Consider the following 21,825-nt stretch of genomic DNA (forward strand, 5'->3'; position numbering starts at 1 on the left):
CGCTTCAGAGAAAGTTTCTTTAGACAGAGGGAGATGTGCTTCAGAGAAAGTTTCTTTAGACAGAGGGAGATCTCTGCAAACACTGTGGCAGTTTGTGGCAGCAGCTTGCTTTATACTGCTTAAAAAATGTCCACTGCTCTATGAGCACTGTGGCAAACAGAAACGTTCCCTAATGACGTCATCATGACATCAAAGGGGTTTCCCTTGTTTCAAAAGAGATCGATGAGATTGGAATGTGGGTCTAAAATCTCTAGTAATAAGTCACATCCTGTCCGCTCTCTTTCAGTCCATAATAAAAAATAAACACAGAAAATATATGGTTTGAAAACAAGTGTAAAAAAAATAAAAACACAAAAATAATCGCGACTGTAGTCCACCACTAAAACTACTAAATAAAAATTACTGTCCCTCGCTACAGTTTTTTTAATGCGCATACTACAATTTGTGAAAAAAGCACACTATTTAATACACAGCACATTTTAAGTATCACGGAACTAGCAAATGCTATGGTGTCCTTTACAGTTTCCATAGAGACGACCTAAGATGACGAAACTCGCACGCGCATTGTAGCTTCCCAACAGCCGAGTAACAGTGTTTCTGTGACCTAATCAACATGCGACCTGTTACGCACGGCATACTGTGTAGGGGAAGGTCACAGTGGTTGTTCCTCTACCAATATGGCAGCGGCCTTATGTCATTGTTACCGGGTGAGTAAAACAGAACATTATGAAATTATTGGCGACATGCGATACCTTTGTCATCACGTTATCGAAGAACTGTAAGATCACCCTTTTCAACATATGTCTATAAGAAAGGTTAGCCTTAGTAATGGTGCTCTGAAAAACGCATCTACCCCTGTCATTGTCACCTCGTGTGCTTAATTGCATCGCCCCTACATTAAAATGCTCTGAAGATGTATCTAAATGTGCTGAATTAGATTTTTTTCTATATTGATCCTTTGATACACAGGAAGTTAATTGGGCAGTACATATCTTATCATTTTATTTAATTATTTGCTTAGCTGTACAACCAGCACACTTCTCTTACAACATTTCGATGAGTTGTAATAACCTTGAAGATATACATTATCAGGGATATTTTCTGCGTTTCCAAATCCATACAGTTATATGTATAATTAATTTGCTTAAAGCAGCTGATGTATGTCTTTTGGCAACATGAAGTACAAACCTTTTCTCTTAGATTTTGTCACATGTATCCAACCAGAAAAAAATCCTGCTTGTTTATTACAGTATTTGCTCGAATATAAGACGACCCCCCAAAATATTAATTTAGGAAAAAAAGAAAAAGCCTGAATATGACGACCCTATAGAAAAAAAGTTTTACTAGTAAATGTTAATTCATGTAAACTATTTTTTTTAAAATAAAAGCTATGATTGAGAAAAATATTTTTTTTGTTTTTATTTCCTTTTATTTTCCAACCTGCCCCCCCAGTTATGCACATCTGCCCCCAGGCTTGCCACTCTGCCCCAGAAATGCCTTATACCCCTATATGCCACTCTAGTATTTAGGGGGTTAAAAGGCATATGATGAAGCAGAGTGGCATATAGGAAGGTATAAGGCATTTCAGGAGGCAGAGTGGCGTATAGAGGATTAAAAAGGCAATTCTGGAGGCAGAGTGGCATAAAGGGGGTTAAAAGGCATATCATAGAGCACTGTGCCTACAGAAATGCCTTATGCCCCCCACTTAACCCCCCCCAAACTTACCGGTGCTTCTGACTCCCCGGTATGTCCATTGCGCATACACCCTCCGACCGTCAGAGAGAATTCCCCGCAGCGGTGCGGGGAACTCTGATCTCTGACAGTCGGGGAAGGTCTGCGCGATGGACGCAGACAAACCCCGCTGCTAACCGCAACTCCTTTCGGCTGCAGCAGAAGTTGCCTACGTGAATCGCGTAGACATCCACCCGCTGCATGGACAACACACTGGGGAGTCAGAAGCACCGGAAAGTTGGGGGGGGGGTACCAGACAGGAGGATCCAGGTCCCCAGCAGCGCTGCAGGGATCTGGATCTTAGTCTCATAGTCAAACCTCTATTTGAAGTCTGATTATAAGACGACCCCGATTATAAGACCCTCGTCTTATAATCGAGCAAATACGGTACTTCTTACACCACAGAAAAACTGAAAGAGACTGATGATATAACATGTTTTTCCTGCATTACTGCATCTGACACTAAATTAAAAAAAAAGGAATTTTAAACAACCACAATTATGTGGTTTATATTTTATTAAGATTAATTTTGGATAAAGTTGAATTTAAAGCTGCTTTAAGATTTGTGTTCCTGTTTGCTGATGTTATCTTCCCCTTCTGTCCTAGGTGTGCATGTCTAGCAGACATATAGTCCTATCTGCAAGATATCCATTGTCTGTGACGAATAATGGTAGTGTTTATCGGTTATGCCGACCCGCCTCAGAGTCCCAGCAGGTAAAAGAAATATGTATGCATACATATATATAAAATAACTGATAATTTGCATTGTCATATCATTATGACCACCTCCCTGATATTGTGTAGGTCCCCCTTTTGCCACCAAAACAGCCCTGACCCTTCGAGGCATGGACTCCACTAGACCTCTGAAGGTGTGCTGTGGTATCTGGCAACAAAATGTTAGCAGCAGTCCTGTAAATTGTGAGATTAGGCCTCCATGGTTTGGACTTGTTTGTCCAGCACATCCCACAGATCCTTTATTGGATTGAGTTCTGGCGAATTTGGAGACCAAGTCAGCACTCTGAACTCGTTGTTTCCTCAAACAATTCCTGAACCATTTTTTCTTTGGGGCAGGGTACATTATTCTGCTGAAAGAGGCCAATGCCATCAGGGAATACCATGTCCATAAAAGGCTATACATGGTCTGCAAAAATGTTTAGGTAGGTGGTGCGTGTAAAAGTAACATCCAGGTGAAAGGCGGGTACCAAGTTTTCCCTGCAGAACATTACCCAAAGCATCACATTGCGTCCACTGGCTTGCCTTCTTCCAATAGTGCATCCTGGCGGAAGGTGTTCTCCAGGTAAGCGACGTACATGCACCTGGCCATCCACGTGATGTAAAAGAACACGTGATTCATCAGAACAGACCACTTTCTGTCATTTCTCCGTGGTCCAGTTCTTATGCTTTCATGCCCATTGTAGTCGCTTTCAGCAGTGGACAGGGGTCCGCATCGGCACCCTAACTGGTCTGCAGCTACACAGCCCCATACCCAACAAACTTTTTCAGCAATTTGAGCTACAGTAGCTTGTCTGTTGGATTTGACCACATGAGCCTACCTTCGCCCCCCACATGCATCAATAAGCCTTGGACGTCCATGACCTTTTCACACCGGTTCACCGCTTTTCCTTCCTTTGACCACTTTTGATACACTGCAGAACGGAAACACACCACAAGAGCTGCAGTTTTGGAGATGCTCTGAGCTAGTCGTCTAGCCATTACAATTAAGCCCTTCAAAGTCACTAAAATCCTTACGCTTGCCCATTTTTTCTGCTTCTGACATAACAGCTTTGATGATGATATGTTAACTTGCTGCCTAATATATCCCACCCAGTGACAGTTGCCATGATAACAAGATTATCAGTGTTATTCACTTCACTTCAGTGGGCATAATGTAATGCTGATCGATGTATGTAATAGCCTTGATGTATTTTTCATTTCATTGTAACTTCTATTGCCGTAAATTATTCACCCTGTTTCTCTCTGCAGACTTGTGGTAAATTTATTTTTAGATCCATAGAGCAGATCGCTATAATAGATAGTGTTGTTTTATATATATATGTGTCACAATGCCACTGGTGATAATGCCTTTTGTTTCTCTCTAAAGGCACCTGGAAACAACTAATCACTTTGTGTTTCCTATATGCTTTAGCTGCGGTACTATGCATCGGAAGGTAGGAGAGGATTTCTTGCTGGGCTCCTAGACAATATTAAGCAAGAGCTGTCGAAAAACAAGGAAATGACAGAAAATATAAAAAAATTCAGGGAAGAGGCAAAGAAGCTTGAAGAATCTGACGCTCTGCAGCAAGCTCGCAGAAAATTTGTAAGTATTTAAGTGTTTATTGCAACCTTTTCAGTTACGTGCCATTGCAGTTGTTATTTGAAAGTTACAGGAATGGTCAATTCCATTTCTAATGAAGATGCAAGTAAATAAAGAAAAACAAGAAAAATCTTTATTTCCAGACATCTATAGATTGTTTAAACGACTGACCCCAAAAAAATCATCACTGTTCCTTAATTGATCTTACTTTCTTGAGGAATTAGTGTGCTTTACTAAACTGACATGTATTATAGAAAATTAACTATAGTAAGCAACTGTTTTATAAGTATGTGGTCATTTATTCATTGTTAGTAAGGATAGAGATTCAGTTTGCGGTAAGTAGTTGTTTAATGCAGACCTCCCTTACACTTGTTAAGGGATTTACCACAATTAAATTATATTTAATACCATTGCTGTATTCATTTGTGACAGATATTATTCTATGCCTGTTACTACCTTAGGCTCATAGTGATCATATCTTTCATAGCTGGAATCTTGATCAGCTACCATTGTGTCACACACAGGCCCTCAAGGCTTTTTTGTTGTTTTGCGCTATCGGAAAATACCCATAGTGTCTGTTGCATATAGTCATTTTCATGGTATCAAGCTTCTCTAATAGCACATGACTCTCCACATCTAATTCACCTATCCTATCAAATCCAAATGAGCAATGAAAACTGTTGTGTGACATACTTCGTTGGAAAACAGAATAGTCATAGCCTACCCTAGTGGTCCCCTGCTAACCCAGTTGTAACTGCTGGTGTTATAGTGCAGCAGTGGCCCATGCAGCCATCGGCTTAGACCTCTACACCAGTGGATCCAGCCTTGTCCTTTGCGAGGTTTAGTTTATGCCACATTCTAATTCAAAAGCAAAACACTGACCATTGGTGTGCCTTGAGGACTGGGTTGGAAACCGCTGATATACACCATTAATTCCTCTGTCACTGTGCACCTCTTGATGCCAGGTTCTGACATATGACGTTATATCCTTGTGCTCAGCAATATCAGGAAGCGAAAAGCCAAAAAAAGAGGTCTGTTCTGGTAGCTGTGCAAACCCGTAGAATTCCTTACTCACCTCCAATCTTTGGTGGATATTGAGGGGGTCAAAAGAACAGCTGCAGTAAGCTTGGGTCCACAGCAGCTTCTTCTTTTGCCCTGTGTTAAGGATGGCCCTGTATAACACAAGCAGACTTCATATATGTTAAGTAAGCTCACACAGCATGCCTACTTACAAATCACAATGCTTACACATAGCATGCCTTTATATCTGACATTTATCCTTCTAGAAAACTATTGAGTCGGAGACAATGAAAACATCTGATGTGTTCAAAAAGAAATTGGAAGAGTTATCGGGCACTGTCAAGGAGGTATGATATAAGCATACATACTGTAATGATACTTGAGATTCGTTCTTAAAGTGTTAGTAAAGTTTTATTCAACCCTTAGAAAAATTAGTACAGTGCTGGTGCTGTCCTGGTCAAAAATGAGCTGGTGGATCTCTTTCAACAGTGTGTATGGGCACTGTATCAGCCTCTGTACTGTTGACAACCAGTTCTGCCCACTGGGAGAAAGTGTAGACACAGAAGGAAGTCAGCATTTGATTGTAATTTTCTCTGCATTTTTAATTCCACCTATTAAGTTCGGAAAGACGGAGAAAACCTTTTTTATATAGGCAAGGTTTGCCTAATCTTTTTGCCTAATTTAATTTTCTTAAGGGTTGAAAAAAAACAACTTACTGGAATCTTAGATGTAGTGTAAAATGTTTGCAACGTGTTTCACGTGTATATTTTGTGATATAAATGTAACAACACATTTTCTGACCAAACTAAGAGAAAATGGTATGACTATAACAGTTATTAATGGTAAGTGAATTTTGGCCCTGTAGCATGCCAAACCTATGCATGTGGGGCATTATAGTGCAGGAATGTTGCTGAATACATATTCTGCAGTTGCACATATCCTGGGTAAGAAATCCAAAGCAACACTGCAAAGAGTGTTTTGAAAAGCAGATTTCTTTTTTAATACTAATTTGAATGAGTTTGGCGGGGAAATGGATATGAAAATATTTGTGTGGATTGTAAGAGAGGCTTCTGAAGGAGGATCAGGGGAAAAAAAAGCCTTCTAGGATAAAAGACCAATGCAATATCAACCACCCCCCCAGCCCCATGAAGCAAAGCTTCTCTAGAAAAATGGAGCACTAATCTGACTTTGATATTGAAGAGGAGCTATACTTTATGTTAGATTGTATTGAATCTTTTGAGGAAGAAAATTCTCTTAAGGAAGACGTGTCCAAGCTAATTGAAGCTTTCAAAGGTACTATGGAACCTGAAACTGAATCATCTTCACTAGATTATTTCTTCACTTTATGCATTTCCTGTACATCCTGTGTTTGAGGAACTTATGACCTGGTAGTGGAAATCTCCTGATAAAAAGCCTCAAATATCTAAGATATTTAGGACACTATTTCCATTGGAAAAGGGGGAAGAAAGAATACCTGGATTTCCCACCTAAGGTGCATGTGGCTACTACATGATGCACTACTATACCTCTAGAAGTCCTGTCGGGTATTTGGGTCTCTCAACTTGAAGGAGCAATAAGGACTATGCTTCCAAGAGAACAATTATTGCACATCTTGTCTAACATAAAAATGTCAACTGATCATTGAAACTTGCAGCAAAAGCATTGGGCTATCTAAAGTTGCCGAAGAGCATTATGGCTGAAACCCCGGGCAGCTGATTCAAATGCCAAAGGCTTCTGTAATGTTTCTTTTGAAGAAGGATCATTGCTTTGCTTACCTTCACACTTTACTGAAAAAGATCTCTGAAGGTGACAAAGCACTGCCACAGGACACAAATATATCCTGAAGACATACATTCTAAGCACTATAGTACCAGAGCACAAAGGCCAGGTGCCGAAGTATACTGAGAGGCAGAGGCAATGCTTCATTTTAGGACAAAACTAGGCATTTCTGAAGCCAGGTATTTATACCCACCGTTAGGAGGAAGGCTGTCACCTTTCCTTTTGGAATGAAAAACTACAACATGAAACAAGTGGTTGATTTAAACTATAATAGATGGTTATACAATAAAATTCCTGGAGCATCCACCAAAACAGATCTTTGTATTTGCTGCAAAGCTGAGAAGGCAAAGTATGCATATATTTCTATACCTAAATGAATGGCTCATAATGGTGTACATTCGGCTTTTCCTTAACCATGGTTGAGTTATAAATTGGGGATCATCTAATCTACTTCATGAGAGTCTGTACAAACTGGGTCCTCAGCTTCCAGACCTTCCAACAGAGTGTAGACCATATGGGGAGACCTAGATCTTAAGACAATGAGACAAAATGCAAAACTAAACAATTTAGCTCTGGATGCCATGTCGGTATGCTGACAGGCTTGGCTTTCATATTACCTCAAGTAACTATGCTAAGAAGGATCTTTGGTCCAGATCAGCTTGGATTTTTGAGCTTCCGTTGATGTCAAGAAAAGATTATTGGCATATCGCTCAGATTCCAGGAGAATCTGCAGTTAAGTAATTGGAAAAAATAACAAGAACAAGAATTTGCATCTAGACCAATTTCCTTCAGTTTGAATACTAACCTATTGTGTGGAACCGTGTCAAACGCCTTGGCAAAATCTAAGTAGATTACATCCACTGCAACACCCTGATCTACACTTCTACTTACTTCTTCATAGAATGCAATTAAAGTATTTAGATTGGGGTTTCCAGAGCTTCTGTTCTTGGACAAAAGTAGTTGTATTACAACCTGGTATGTTCTGTATCTTCTACAGGGCCTTGATGAAGTCAGCAAGAGTGACCTTGGCCGCAAGATTCGGGAAGGGGTAGAAGAAGCAGCCAAAACTGCCAAACACTCAGCGGAGTCAGTCTCAAGAGGAGGAGAGAAACTTGGCAAGACAGCTGCATTTAAAGCCTTTTCTCAGGTAACTTTATGGAGGTTTTAAATGTCTTCTATGGACTTTGGACAGTGTTATTTAATCCAGGGCTAACAAGGGACAAAGTTCAGGTGGGGCACAGGAGCACTGCTGATACACGGGGAACCTTCAATCTAATTAAATTTGTTACAAAATCACTCATCTTGGTGAGACAAGCCCAAGTTAACAAAAGATAAATACCTAATTAGCGGTGTACAGAAAGTACAGCAGATTCACCTGAGATAATTATCCACTAATATCTTATAGAACAAACTAAAAGGTGAAAAATAATGTTGTCAATAGTGTGACATTGTCAGATGTAAACAATTTAATATAAAGGCTAAGAGAGCTGCTTACTGGGTGCAGAGCAAGCTCTGCTCTGTTTTTTAGGTCTCTATTGCTGAGTTTCTACAACCACTTGTTGGTCAGCATCCAAACGTAGGAAGTTCAGGCAGTCAGTATGCCAATATTTTTGTGTATGTAAATATGTACACATACATACATACATACATACATACACATAGATAGTTCTAGAGCATTGGAAAGCCTTCAAATGCTCATAAGGATAACTACATTTCTATTTCTAATAAAATATTTTAAATAGGGCTGCAACTAACGATTATTTTCATAATCGATTAGTTGGCTGACTATTTTTTCAATTAACTGGATAAAAAAAAAAATGCAAATTTTTCATTTATTTAAAATAATGTAGCACTCCATCATAGAAGCCACGGCAGAAGTGAAGGGCAGTAGCAGAGGTTGTCTGCGCACTTCGGCTGCCAGATAGGAGTATCCTCCGCAGCGCTGCAGGGGACCTGGATCCTCCTCCCTGGCAGCCGGTGGGCATCTGTGTGTTGCGCACAGACAACCACTGCTTCTGCCCTCCGCTTCTGCCGGTGCTTCTATGACGGAGCACCGAAAGGTCATGTGATGCCAGCGCTCAGTCATAGAAGCCCCGGTGGAAGTGGAGGGCAGAAGCGGGGGTTGTCTGCACGCATCGCACAGACGCCAGCTGGCTGCCAGAGAGGAAGATCCAGGTCCCCTGCAGTGCTGCGGGGGATCTGGATCTTAATGTTATTATCCAACCTCTATTTGAGGTCGGATTATAAGTCTTATAGTCGATAAAATCGATTCAACTAATCGATAATGAGATTCGTTGACACTGATTTTCATTATCGTTTGTTATCGATTTTATCGACTAATTGTTTCAGCCCTAATTTTAAAACTAATGTAGGGCTGCAACTAACGATTATTTTAATAATCGATTAGTTGGCCGATTATTTTGTTGATCAATCGATTAATCGGATAAAAAAAATACATTTTAAATTGAAGAAAAATTAAAATAAAAAACGTACAATTTACACTTTCATCTCTTTATTGCAATGGCCTCTCTCTATTCACCTTCTTATTTTACTGACATAATAATAAAAGCTACAAGAACCCAAACACAGTGCTTCTCAAACTAGGTTTTAATACAAAGTTATTAGTAAATATTAATTCATATGTTAACTATTTTTCATATTTAATAAAAACTGAGAAAAAAGCCTTGTTTAAATTTTTTTATTTACCAAACTGCCCCCAGTTATGCACATCTGACCCCCAGCTTGCCACTCTGCCCCCATATATGCCTTATACCTCTTATATGCCAGATTCCACTGTGCCCCCAGATATGCCACTGTGCCCCTGATATGCCTTATACTCCTTATATGCCAGTGATATGCAACTGAGCCCCCTGATATACCTTTTACCCCCAGATTTGTTTTATGCCCCCCTGATATGCCTAATATCGATGTCTTATACCCCCTATATGCCACTGAGCCCCCTGATATACCTTTTACCCCCAGATATGTTTATGTCCCCCTGATATGCCTAATACCCATATGCCTTATACCCCCTATATGCCCTAAAAATTCATAATACCCCCCATACACCACTATAACTCACCCATACACCACTCTGGCTCCTCCCCTCCCATACACCACTCTGGCTCCTCCCCTCCCATACACCACTCTGGCTCCTCCCCCTCCCAAACACCACTCTGGCTCCTCCCCCCTCTCATACTCCACTCTGTCTCCTCCCCCCTCCCATACACCACTCTGCCTCCTCCCCCGCCCATACATCACTTTGGCTCCTCCCCTCCCATACATCACTTTGCCTCCTCCCCCTCCCATATACCACTCTGCCTCCTCCCCTCCCATACATCACTTTGGCTCCTCCCATACACCACTCTGGCTCCTCCCCCTCCCATACTCCACTCTGCCTCCTCCCATACATCACGTTGGCTCCTCCCCTCTCCCATACATCACTTTGCCTCCTTCCCCCTCCCATACTCCACTCTGCCTCCTGTGAACCTCCGTTTCTGACAAGACACCAGGGAGCCGGGTAGAGAGGCAGAGTGGCGTATGAGAGGGGGAGGAGCCAGAGTGGTGTATTGGAGGGTGGCTCCCATACACCCCTCTGACTCCTCCCCCCTCCCATACACCGCTCTGCCTCTCTACCCGGCTCCGTTACTGAAGGCACTTTCATTGCAGCTTCATAGAAGCCACAGTGTAAGTGAAGGGCAGTAACGGAGTCTGTCTGTGCGATGCAGACCCTCACCGGCTATCAGAGAGGATGATTCTCTGTCAGCCGGTGGGGGTCTGCATCGCACAGACAGACTCCGTTACTCACCTTCACTTACACTGAGGCTTCTATGAAGCTGCAGGGAAAGTGCCTAGCAGTAACGGTGCCGGGTAGAGAGGCAGAGTGATGTATGGGAGGGGGGAGGAGGCAGATGGGAGGGGGAGAGAGACGGAAGTGAGAGACCGGCCGACAGTGAGGGGAATCCAGGTCCCCTGCAGCGTTGCGGGGGATCTGGATTCCGGTGTTATAATCCGATCTCTGAGGTCGGATTATATAAGGAGAGGAGTTTTTCAGAGCATTTGCTCTGAAAAAAACCTCTTTTCATAATCGATAAAAATCGATCCGATTAATCGATGATGAAATTCGTTGACAACGATTTTCATTATCGATTTTATCGATTAGTTGTTTCAGCCCTAAACTAATGTATGAGGCACTTCACTTAGTAGTGTGTATAATTTTTCTCAAGCAACCTGCGCAGTTACCCCATTTACTTGACTGCTTTCTTCACAGGGCGTAGAGACTGTCAAAAAAGAAATTGACGAAAGTGTTCTTGGAGAGACTGGACCATATCGCCCACCTTCTCGGCTAAGAAAAAGAAGTGAATTCTCTGGAGATGGAGCCAAAGGACAGAAGATATTTGAAGCTAATGAGTGAGTATTACATTAAACATAACCTTATCATATTTTGCGTATGGGTAGATACACAAAATATGGGCATAGACTTGGTTTGAGCATAGACTTACAAGGTCCATTTAGATGCCTTTTACTTACAGGCAAACTGTTGAGTGTGCGTAAACTAAATATTTAAATATGGTTAATACTAGGGCTGCAACTAACGATTATTTTCATAATCGCATAGTTGGCCGATTATTTTTTCGATTAATCGGATAAAAAAATGAATGTACGTTTTTCATTTATTTAAAATAATATAATAAACAAATGATGTTAAATACAAACAGCAGAATAAAAAAAAACTTTTATAAAATGCATTTCTTGTCTTTATTTCCCAACCAGCCCCCCCAATTTATGCACATTTGAGCCCAGACATGCCACTCCACGCTGCCTCCCAGACATGCCACTCCACGCTGCCTCCCAGACATGCCACTCCACGCTGCCTCCCAGACATGCCACTCCACGCTGCCTCCCACAAATACCACTCCACGCTGCCTCCCACATATTCCACTCCACGCTGCCTCCCACATATTCCACTCCACGCTGCCTCCCACATATACCACTCCACGCTGCCTCCCACATATACCACTCCACGCTGCCTCCCACATATACCACTCCACGCTGCCTCCCACATATACCACGCTGCCTCCCACATCTGCCACTCCACGCTGCCTCCCACATCTGCCACTCCACGCTGCCTCCCGCATATACCACTCCACGCTGCCTCCCGCATATACCACTCCACGCTGCCTCCCACATCTGCCACTCCACGCTGCCTCCCACAAATGCCACTCCACGCTGCCTCCCACATATGCCACTCCACGCTGCCTCCCACATATGCCACTCCACTCTACCCCCACATATTCCACTGTGCCTGATATGCCTTATACCGCCTGATACACCACTCCATCCTCCCCAGACATGCCACGCTGCCCTCCCCACATATGCCTTATATACCGTATATGCCTTATACCCCCATATATGTCACTCCGTCCTCCCCAGATATGCCTTATACCCCCCAGATATCTCATAGTCCCCTCAGAGTCACAGAACCGTTCACATCACACTGACACCATACTTTTATAAATAAGTACTGGGTTAATCTTCACTGCCCCCAGGATTTAGATTCCCTTTAGTCTGCCCCCCTTTATCTCTAACTGCGCCTTAAGTTAACTTTATTAAATAAATTAAATTAACCCTCAGTCCTCATAATTAAATTAACCACAAACACCCCATTAACCATAACTACTCCTAAATTAACTCTAAATACCCCATCAAACACAACTACCCTAAATTAACCCTAAACACACCACTAACCACAGCATCCCCTAAATTAACCCTAAAGACCCCCATCAACCACAACAGCCCCTAAATTAACCCTAAACACCCCATTAACCACAACTGCCTCAAATTAACCCCAAACACCCCATTAACCATAGCTGTCCCTAAATTAACCCTAAACACCCCATTAACCATAGCTGCCCCTAAACACCCCATTAACCATAACTGCCCCTAAACACCCCATTAACCATAACTGCCCCTAAATTAACCCTAAACACCCCATTAACCATAACTGCCCCTAAATTAACCCCCACCTCCCCTAACTTTCAGCAGCCCAAATATTAATTTTATACTTACTGTTAGATGAGTGTCACAGCCATGTGGTTCTGGCCTTCTGGGAGAAGGAAGGGGGCGGGGCCAGCTGTGAGTCAGACTAAACGGATTATATAATGAGGGGTATTTTCAGAGCGTTTGCTCTGAAAAAACCCTCATTTTATAATCGATAAAAATCGATTCAACTAATCGATAATGAAATTCGTTGGCAACGATTTTCATTATCGATTATTAACGATTTAATCTGTTTGAATATCATTGTGTCACAAGCATAAGCCCATCCAGTTAAATCCCAAATTAGGGGGTGTATGAAAGTAACTTTGAGCATATTTTAAAGCTATGGTGTGACAAGGAAGTTTATCTACATACACTTTTTAGATTCTGAATTTAGGGTCCTTCCTTTAAGACAGTTGAGCTATTTTACAAATATGAAGGATAATGTGGTTTTTTTTTTATAGTAAAAAGTGATTTGGGATGTTTCTCAGCTGAGTACCTTAAGTATAGTGCTTGTACAACCAAGTACCTCAGTTTACAATATTTTCATGTATATGTGGAATATAGAACATATTCTGTATATGTATATGTTGGAACTTTTATAATTGCTCCTGGTTTTGTTTACTTTAACAGAGAAGCTATGGGTGTTGTGTTGCATAAGGATTCCAAGTGGTACCAACAGTGGAAAGATTTCAAGGACAACAATGTGGTATTTAATAGTAAGTAAAATCAAATTAATAACAGATAACTAATTCAGAAGATGAATAAAGTTCCTGTGCTATAGGAAACAAAACCCTCTTGTACATTTCTTATATTTTTGATAGATTCCAGCAACTGTTCCTGAAGGTAATTACAGATCACTATTTTGATGTATTGCCTTGTGAGTAATTTTCCTGCTTGGGTCTTATTTCTATGGTATACCATCATATCATAGCAGTTTAAACTAGTAGTTTTACCTGTATTTTTTCAGCGCGAGAAGACTGATCCTATACTTATTTTTCTCTTTAAAAAAAATAGGATTTTTTGAGATGAAAATGAAATACGACGAAAGTGATAATGCCTTCATTAGAGCATCACGCACAATTACAGACAAAGTCAGCGACCTTATAGGTAAATAAAGGTATTTGACTATCTTTGGTGAGTGAGATTACTACCATTGGTGATGGTGCTTTGAGGAGAAAGGTTTATCATTGCAGTGGTACTGAATGTTGGGGCACAAGCTGCGTAAATCATAAAGGTGAATGCAGTAGCATTAACGTTTGAAATTAAGATGCTTCTGAACTAATGAACCGATGTTTTGCATACAAAGCAAGTTGAGAAACCATAATGTTAACTTGTCAGATAAACAACATGTAATTTTATGGGTGTCTCATAATTATTTGATAAAATTCATATTTTTTAGGTGGGCTGTTTTCCAAGACAGAAATGTCTGAAGTCCTGACAGAGATCCTGAAAGTTGACCCGAGCTTCGACAAGGATAAGTTCCTAAAACTGTGCGAGAGAGACATTATCCCCAACATACTGGAGGTACTGTTCAGCTTGTATGGTCTTTATCTTCTATTTTCTTACAGGGGGATTTTCATTAGAAGGTATCCTGTATACTGACTAGGAGAGTCCATAGTTTACCCTGTATGTAGGTGCATGTAGCAATTGATGGCAATCCCAGTTAGCACATTACCAGTGGTGTCATGTACCACTTCAGTTTAATCACACAGGTAATTGGATTTCAGACTGTTTTATCAAAATAATGTCTTAGGGCATTAAGTGTACAGGAATCCATATGCTCTGCACAGGGTGGCTTTAGGCAAATGCTAAGAGTTTTTTGTGTGACATTTGATTCACTTTATTTAACCAGTAATTACAGGCAGAACCATTTTGTGTCCTCTAAATGCTACACAAAGATGTATTCTGGACAAAATACATTTTAGCATAATTTATTGACTATTTTAAAATAAAGTTTAAGTTACTGTATGTCCTTAGGTATAAACAATGCTAGAGAACCGACAGTTCTAGGCTTAAGTGTTCCAAGACACATCATAACGCTCTTACTTGCCGTTTTACATTTAGATGTAAGCATTTAGATATTTTTTCCTTTGGAAAAAATATTTTTGAGTAATTTTAAACAAAAATTATTTTACTAAATTTGGACTAATTGAGCTAGATGTGATTTTTTTTAAATGAGGTATTTTTACATGTGCTTCCAAATTTCAAGGCCACCACTAAACTCAAAATTTCACAATCCCCAGGATGTTACACAAGGTGCATGCTAAAAAGCATGATTTATTGTTCTATTATAAATGAATTATAATAAAATTATTATAAAAAGATTATTACATCAGGAGGTTTGTGAGAAAAAAAAAACTGGTAGGAAAAAGGAAGATGTGAATGAGTGAGAGAAGAATGTAAATTTAAATTGATCATAGCATTTACAAAGTAAAGACATTTTGCCCTGTTTTAAGGTAAACAGTATTATTTTGTTATAATATTCTCTTGTCTGTTGAGATGGGACTTACACAGAAAAAAAAGAATTTGACAACAGATAAAAAAACACTCAGTCAATCTAGTCTGCACACTTTTCCTGATGTGAAGAATCTTAATCAGTCATTATACATTTATGCCTATCCCATGCATCTTTAAATTCCCTCACTGTATTTAAATGTTTCTATCATACCTCCCCTCTTTCTTCTTTTCTCCAAACTATACATATTGAGATCCCTTGGTCATTCCTAATCATTTTTTTTATCCTGCAAACAATTCCTTCTTTATTTACTTTTTTTTTTTTTTTTTTTTTTTTTTTTTTTTACAAATGCTTGTTTTTATCTGACAAATCATACGTTTTTCCAGAGATCAGAGATGCCTGTGCATTATGAATGACTGGCTTAGCCTTGTATAGTGCACTGGTTATTTGAGTAATCTCATACCTTTAACAGTTTTTTGCAGTGTCAGTTTCTTTGTTTCCATGGTCGAAACTTAAAGATGTGGTTAAATTTTTAACATGTCTGAGCTTATGGTTTAGTAAACAAAGCAGGGTGTATCAACGCATCCAAAATATACAGTTGCTGAGTAGCTTGCGTGGTATTCGCAGACCTTTAATTTACAATTTGTTTACTGTCTGTGTTGTGTAATTTAAAATTAAGTTAATGTGAGTCATGAAAGGAAAGGGAGATACCGATTGTAAATAGTGTCACAAAGAGAACTATATTCCACATATGCGCAAGAAACATATCTCTTTCTTTTAGAGTACTACATTGAACACTATGCTACACAGTAAATGTAGAATTTCATTATATAAGCATGTTGTAATTACTTAACCGACTTGTTTATAGTTTTATGTGTGCAATGAACTGTTAATGATCTTTGTTTGCTTTGTAGGCCATGATTAGAGGTGATCTTGATGTCCTTAAAGACTGGTGTTATGAAGCAGTAAGTCGTCACAATAAATGTATTTATGATGTACACCTTTTATGTATTATTATTACATAATAACATTGGTGATTGTGTCGACGGACCATTTTGTGGGATTATTTACTAATGCAAGAATTTACAGAACAGTTGTGATAACTTCACTGTGCACTACATAGGAATACCAGCAGCAAGTCTTTCATGCACAAAGGACTGAGCTGAATCTGTATTAAAAATTGTGGTGGTCATAAAATCTGTAATTTCACTATGCATTATACATGGCCAACTCAGCCCATCTTTTATGAGAAGCTCAAAGGGGCCTGGCCCTTCATAAAGTACAATGAAGCTGGTGAGCTCAAGGGATAAGACCCTAAAGAATATATTCTGAAATGTTAAGTATTTTTCACCTTGGAAAAGACCTTGTCAAAATCTTTGAATGTAGAACTCCTAAATTGTCTAACCAGTGATGCGAGGATGATGTTATTTCTATATGTTTGACTCATCCTTGTATAAGTAAAATTGATGTACCTGCCCAAGGGAAGACCATTAGGTCATACCTCTCATTGAGCTAATACAGAAAAAGATGTAGAGTCACATAAGCATTCAGGATCTCAGGAGTCATATCTGAAGATGTGTTTATGCAAATGTAGTTTAATTTCTAGTAACGATGGATTGTGTTTCAGCATCACTGTACATCTTTCATTGCTTTCTCTCATTTTAGACATATAGTCAGTTGGCTCACCCTATCCAACAAGCCAAAACTATGGGCCTACTATTCCATTCTAAGGTTCTGGATATAGACAATATTGACGTAAGTTTATCTTTTCTCTTATTTTTAACCAAACGTCGTGCTGTCATTCACATACATTTTGCCTTGTTTTGTTAATCTTGCTTCAGTAAAGCCTAGAGGACTATGAGAAATTAGCATGTGCCCAAATAAAAACATTTACTTTTATACATAATTTGAGCTGGAAAAGTATTTTGTGCACTGCATTGTGGGACCACAAAAGGTTTGTTTAGGATACCTACAGCTGCAGTAGACTTGTTCCCACTCTTTGCCATTCGTAAGACTCTAGCCACAAGGAGAGCATGGTCCTATACTGGCCAGAGAAAACCTGTGACTATAAAGCTTACTCTCAATAAAATCATCACTAGTTTCAGATTAAAAATAAGTTTGTAAAAATAATAGTTATTATATCATGCAAAAACTTGAAAGGTGTATGTGTCCTAGCTCTGCTATTTTAACCTTAAGTCTATTAGATAGCCTGACTCTATCATACTGCTTGTGGAACAATGGAATATCTCTGTCTAAATCACCCAGCCAGACACTTGGATAAAAGACTGTGGAGGAACATACTTAATTAGCGTTACCGTCAACAATAAGCTCAGTGTGGTATTTAAGCAAGGAAACTCACACAAAATATCATGACTGTGTAACAATGGCAGGTTCCAGGTTTGCCTTTGGTTATTTTATGGGAAAGTCAAGCATATTATTTATCTTGGTTTTATATTAAAATAGTGATGTTTTTTGTTGTAACCAAGAAGACTCATTCTTGTGCCTAAACTCCTTTCCTAATCCATGCATCGTCAGCCTCAAATGTGTCATTCCATTGTTTGTCCTGTGTGCATAGATACCCAGTAGATCTGTGTACTTTCTGATCCTTATAACGTAAGCATTGTTGCCCCTCTTCTGATTTTTACACCTTATAACCCTTGCCTGAAATAATTATTTAAGTAAAAAGTGTCATTTTTGCCAGAAACGCTTAATTAACACACAGTTGTTTTTATGTGCTTAAACATCCAGAATAAAATTGTTATGCTAAGACTTACTTAAAAGTACAATTAATATATATTTTATAAGCACATTTTCAAGTAGATCTTTCAACCGACTTGCACTGCAGCTGACGTCTGTTGTAATTTGTAGAGAGGCATCATGGGAAAACAAAACACATTTATCCTTTTTCCAAATAGTTCATTCATCTTCCAGACATTCATTTCTTTAATTATTCCAGCAAATCTAAACCATTTTTGTCAGACATAAAACAACAAAATCTCAATCTGTTTGAACTAGAATTCAGATTTATAAAAGCCAATGAGACTGATACAACACGTTTTTATATTTTTAGCTGGCTATGGGAAAGATGATGGAGCAAGGACCTGTTCTCATTATAACATTCCAGGCGCAGCTTGTTATGGTAATCAGGAATCAGAAGGGTGAAGTCATAGAAGGAGACCCTGTAAGTATAACATATATATTTATGTGTATACATTTATCCTGTGTGTATGTATGCAGTGGTGACCCAAGGCAGAATCCCCATCTGCACTATGTAGAGTGCTAGGATATGATGTCAAACGTTACTACAGAGTTCTAGGGGGCTGCCATTTTCCCCTAATCTGCAGGCCTAGCCTAGTTTGTCTTTGTCAGAAAATGTCAGAACTGAAAAGGTTCTTCTGTTACTGTTGTATACTGTCTATGAACATAGGTACCGTATTTGCTCGATTATAAGACGACCCCCCCAAAATCTAAATATTAATTTAGGAAAAAAACAAAAAGCCTGAATATAAGACTACCCTATAGGAAAAAAAAGTTTTACTAGTAAATATTAATTCATGTAAACAATTTTTCATATTTAATAAAAGCTATGATTGAGAAAAATATATATTTTTTTATTTCCTTTTATTTGCCAACCTGCCCCCCCAGTTATGCACATTTGCCCCCAGAAATGCCTTAATCCCCCTTTATTTGCCACTCTGCCCCATGATGTGCCTTTTAACCCTCTATATGCCACTCTGCCTCCAGAAATGTCTTATACCCTCCTATATGCCACTCTGCCCCATGATATGCCTTTTAGGGGGTTAAAAGGCATTTCTATATATATATAACTGCTAACAGCAATCAAACTGCTACATGCTGGAACCTGGGGATGATAGGAATTTGAGTACAGCCTCCCTATGCCATGCTACCACCACCCTCCCTTACACATCCATGCTATCACACACACACTCATTCACACACATTTAAATACCCATTCATTCCATTAATCACACATACACACACACACACTCAAACCCCCCACCCCCTTACCTGAACTGCAGATCTCCCACTCGCAGACTTCTGCAGGGGCCCGGCTGTGCGAGCAACTTCTCTGGCCCCGCCCCCAGAGGAAGGAGGGGGAGGCAGAATTATGTGACACTCTGCTAGCTTCCTGCTGCTAATAGAAGAGACGCTGCTCGGGACCAAAGCACCGGTAAGCAGCCTGGCCCCAGCAGACATTTTTTTGAGGTCGAATTAGAAGACGACCTCGATTATAAGACGAGGGGTATTTTTCAGAGCATTTGCTCTGAAAAAAACCTCGTCTTATAATCGAGCAAATACGGTAATTACTAATTAAATGGCATTTTATTGTGGTAATTCCATTCTAGGAAAAAAACACCATAAAATAATTTAAAAGTATAAATCTCTGTTAGGAACACTATTGTAATGCAGTATTTAATTAACAAGTCTTGCAGTTAACTCACATTTAGGATACAGTTTTCCTTTTGACACATAATATTCCTTACATTCTATATACCAGAACCAAACATGGCCTTTTTGTCTAATCTCTTTTTTGTGTATTTACCTGTAATTATCTTGTTTAAGTGTTTTACATTGGGCTGTTTCTGCTTCTAGGACAAAGTGTTACGGATGCTGTATGTATGGGCTCTGTGCCGAGATCAAGATGAACTTAATCCATATGCAGCCTGGAGACTTTTAGATATATCCTCATCTGCCTCTGAACAAATCCTTTGAGAGCTGACAATCATTCTGGAACTAGCTTCTGTGCCTCTCCCTCATGCCACAGAAAATCAGGGAGTCTGAAGGGGTACTGATATTCAGATTCACCCTTCTATAATGCTAGTTACTCAAAGACGCTAAAACTTTCTCCTTTCGTGAGAGAGTACCGTTTATTGCCATATTGGTTAGAACAGACTGCATCAATGTGAAGAAACACATGTTATTCATTTATTGTCTGACTAGTCCATAAAGTAATTGTTCCTAAGCTCAATAAATTGATGTCAGTGCCATGTATATGGATGTCCATCTCCAAGGACCAAAATCTACTAATATTGGCGATGTGTTTGAAGGATGAATGCTCCCTAGAACTAAACTATGTTTATTTACTGAGACATGTTTAAAGACTAATTACTTTGTTGATAAATAATTCCTAAACTTTAAATGTTGACTTAAACTTAAACATATATGTGAATTTGATTTCATATCTAGTATATGTGCTCATCCCTGCAGTATCCAGGCAACTTTATATTATATACACACCTTTAAGTAAAGAAAATATTACTAGTCAAGGCCAATATTATATATATATATATATATATATATATATATATAAATATTTTATTATTTTGCTGTCATATTCTGTAGTTTTGTATAATAAGGACATAACAAGTAGTACATTGCATAATTTAGATTAATGGAAACAAAAAGGTACACAGACACATTCATATATACATGGACAAAGATGATGAATTCTAAATGGATGGACTAATATCTTCTTCTGACATGTAAAGCTCAATGATTTAGATAGACCTTAAACAACAAATATTTTCAAAATGTGAATTAAACTCTGGAGAATACCCAGCGTACAGAACTTCAGAATATGATCGTGCTATATAAATTAATAGATAATCTGATATCATACTGGTTAATGAATTATTATCTGGAGGAGTTTATTGTTCTCAAAACCATACCATCTCATTTCTGCTTTGTTGAGGGTAAACAAATCACAAAGTGATCTCTGGTACATAAGACCCACAGAACAACTCATATTTTCAGGTAAAGTAATGATCTCAATGATTGCTTTGGTATGATTTGCCTCAAAAACCTGTAATTATAAATGTTTAATGCATGCTGCTTCACATTTTAGTAGTATACCGTATTTGCTCGATTATAAGATGAGGTTTTTTCCAGAGCAAATGCTCTGAAAAATACCCCTCGTCTTATAATCGGTGGCGTCTTATAATCAGACCTCAACGAGGTCTGACTATGAGACTAAGATCCAGATCCCCCGCAGCGATGCAGGGGACCTGGATCCTCCTGTCTCCCCCCCCCAACTTACCGGTACTTCTGAGTCCCCGGTGCTTAGTCCAGGCAGCGTGTTGAGCTCTACACGATTCGCGTACACAACTTCCGCTACAGCCGGGAGGAGGTGCGGTTAGCAGCGAGGGATGTGTGTGATGAAGATCTGCAGAAGTTCTAAGCGATGGACGCAGACAACCCCACACTGCTAGCCGCACCTCCTCCCGGCTGCAGCGGAAGTTGTGTACGTGAATCGCCTAGAGCTCTACACGCTGCCCGGACTACGCACCGGGGACTCAGAAGCTCCGGTAAGTTTGGAGGAGGGAGGGAGTGTTAAATGGGGGGCATAAAGCATTTCTGGAGGCAGAGTGCTCTGTGAAATGCCTTTTAACCCCCTTAATGCCACTCTGCATCCAGAAATGCCTTTTAACCCTCTATACGCCACTCTGCCTCCTGGAATGCCTTA

General features: G+C 39.6%; 1 protein-coding gene across 1 annotated transcript; it reads left to right on the top strand.

Annotated features, from left to right (window-relative positions):
• The first annotated feature begins 626 nt into the window (after positions 1 to 626).
• TIMM44 (translocase of inner mitochondrial membrane 44) lies at positions 627 to 20,520 on the top strand. Its single transcript, XM_053463801.1, has 13 exons — positions 627 to 707; positions 2,338 to 2,445; positions 3,878 to 4,048; positions 5,332 to 5,412; positions 7,842 to 7,991; positions 11,115 to 11,254; positions 13,517 to 13,602; positions 13,901 to 13,993; positions 14,286 to 14,410; positions 16,256 to 16,306; positions 17,007 to 17,096; positions 18,412 to 18,522; positions 19,956 to 20,520. The coding sequence occupies exons 1-13, from the start codon at positions 678 to 680 to the stop codon at positions 20,073 to 20,075; spliced, it is 1,356 nt and encodes a 451-aa protein (XP_053319776.1). The 5' UTR covers positions 627 to 677; the 3' UTR covers positions 20,076 to 20,520.
• The last annotated feature ends 1,305 nt before the right edge of the window (positions 20,521 to 21,825 follow it).

The sequence above is a fragment of the Spea bombifrons genome, chromosome 1 (assembly GCF_027358695.1).
Source record: "Spea bombifrons isolate aSpeBom1 chromosome 1, aSpeBom1.2.pri, whole genome shotgun sequence".
In the NCBI taxonomy this organism is placed as follows: domain Eukaryota; kingdom Metazoa; phylum Chordata; class Amphibia; order Anura; family Pelobatidae; genus Spea; species Spea bombifrons.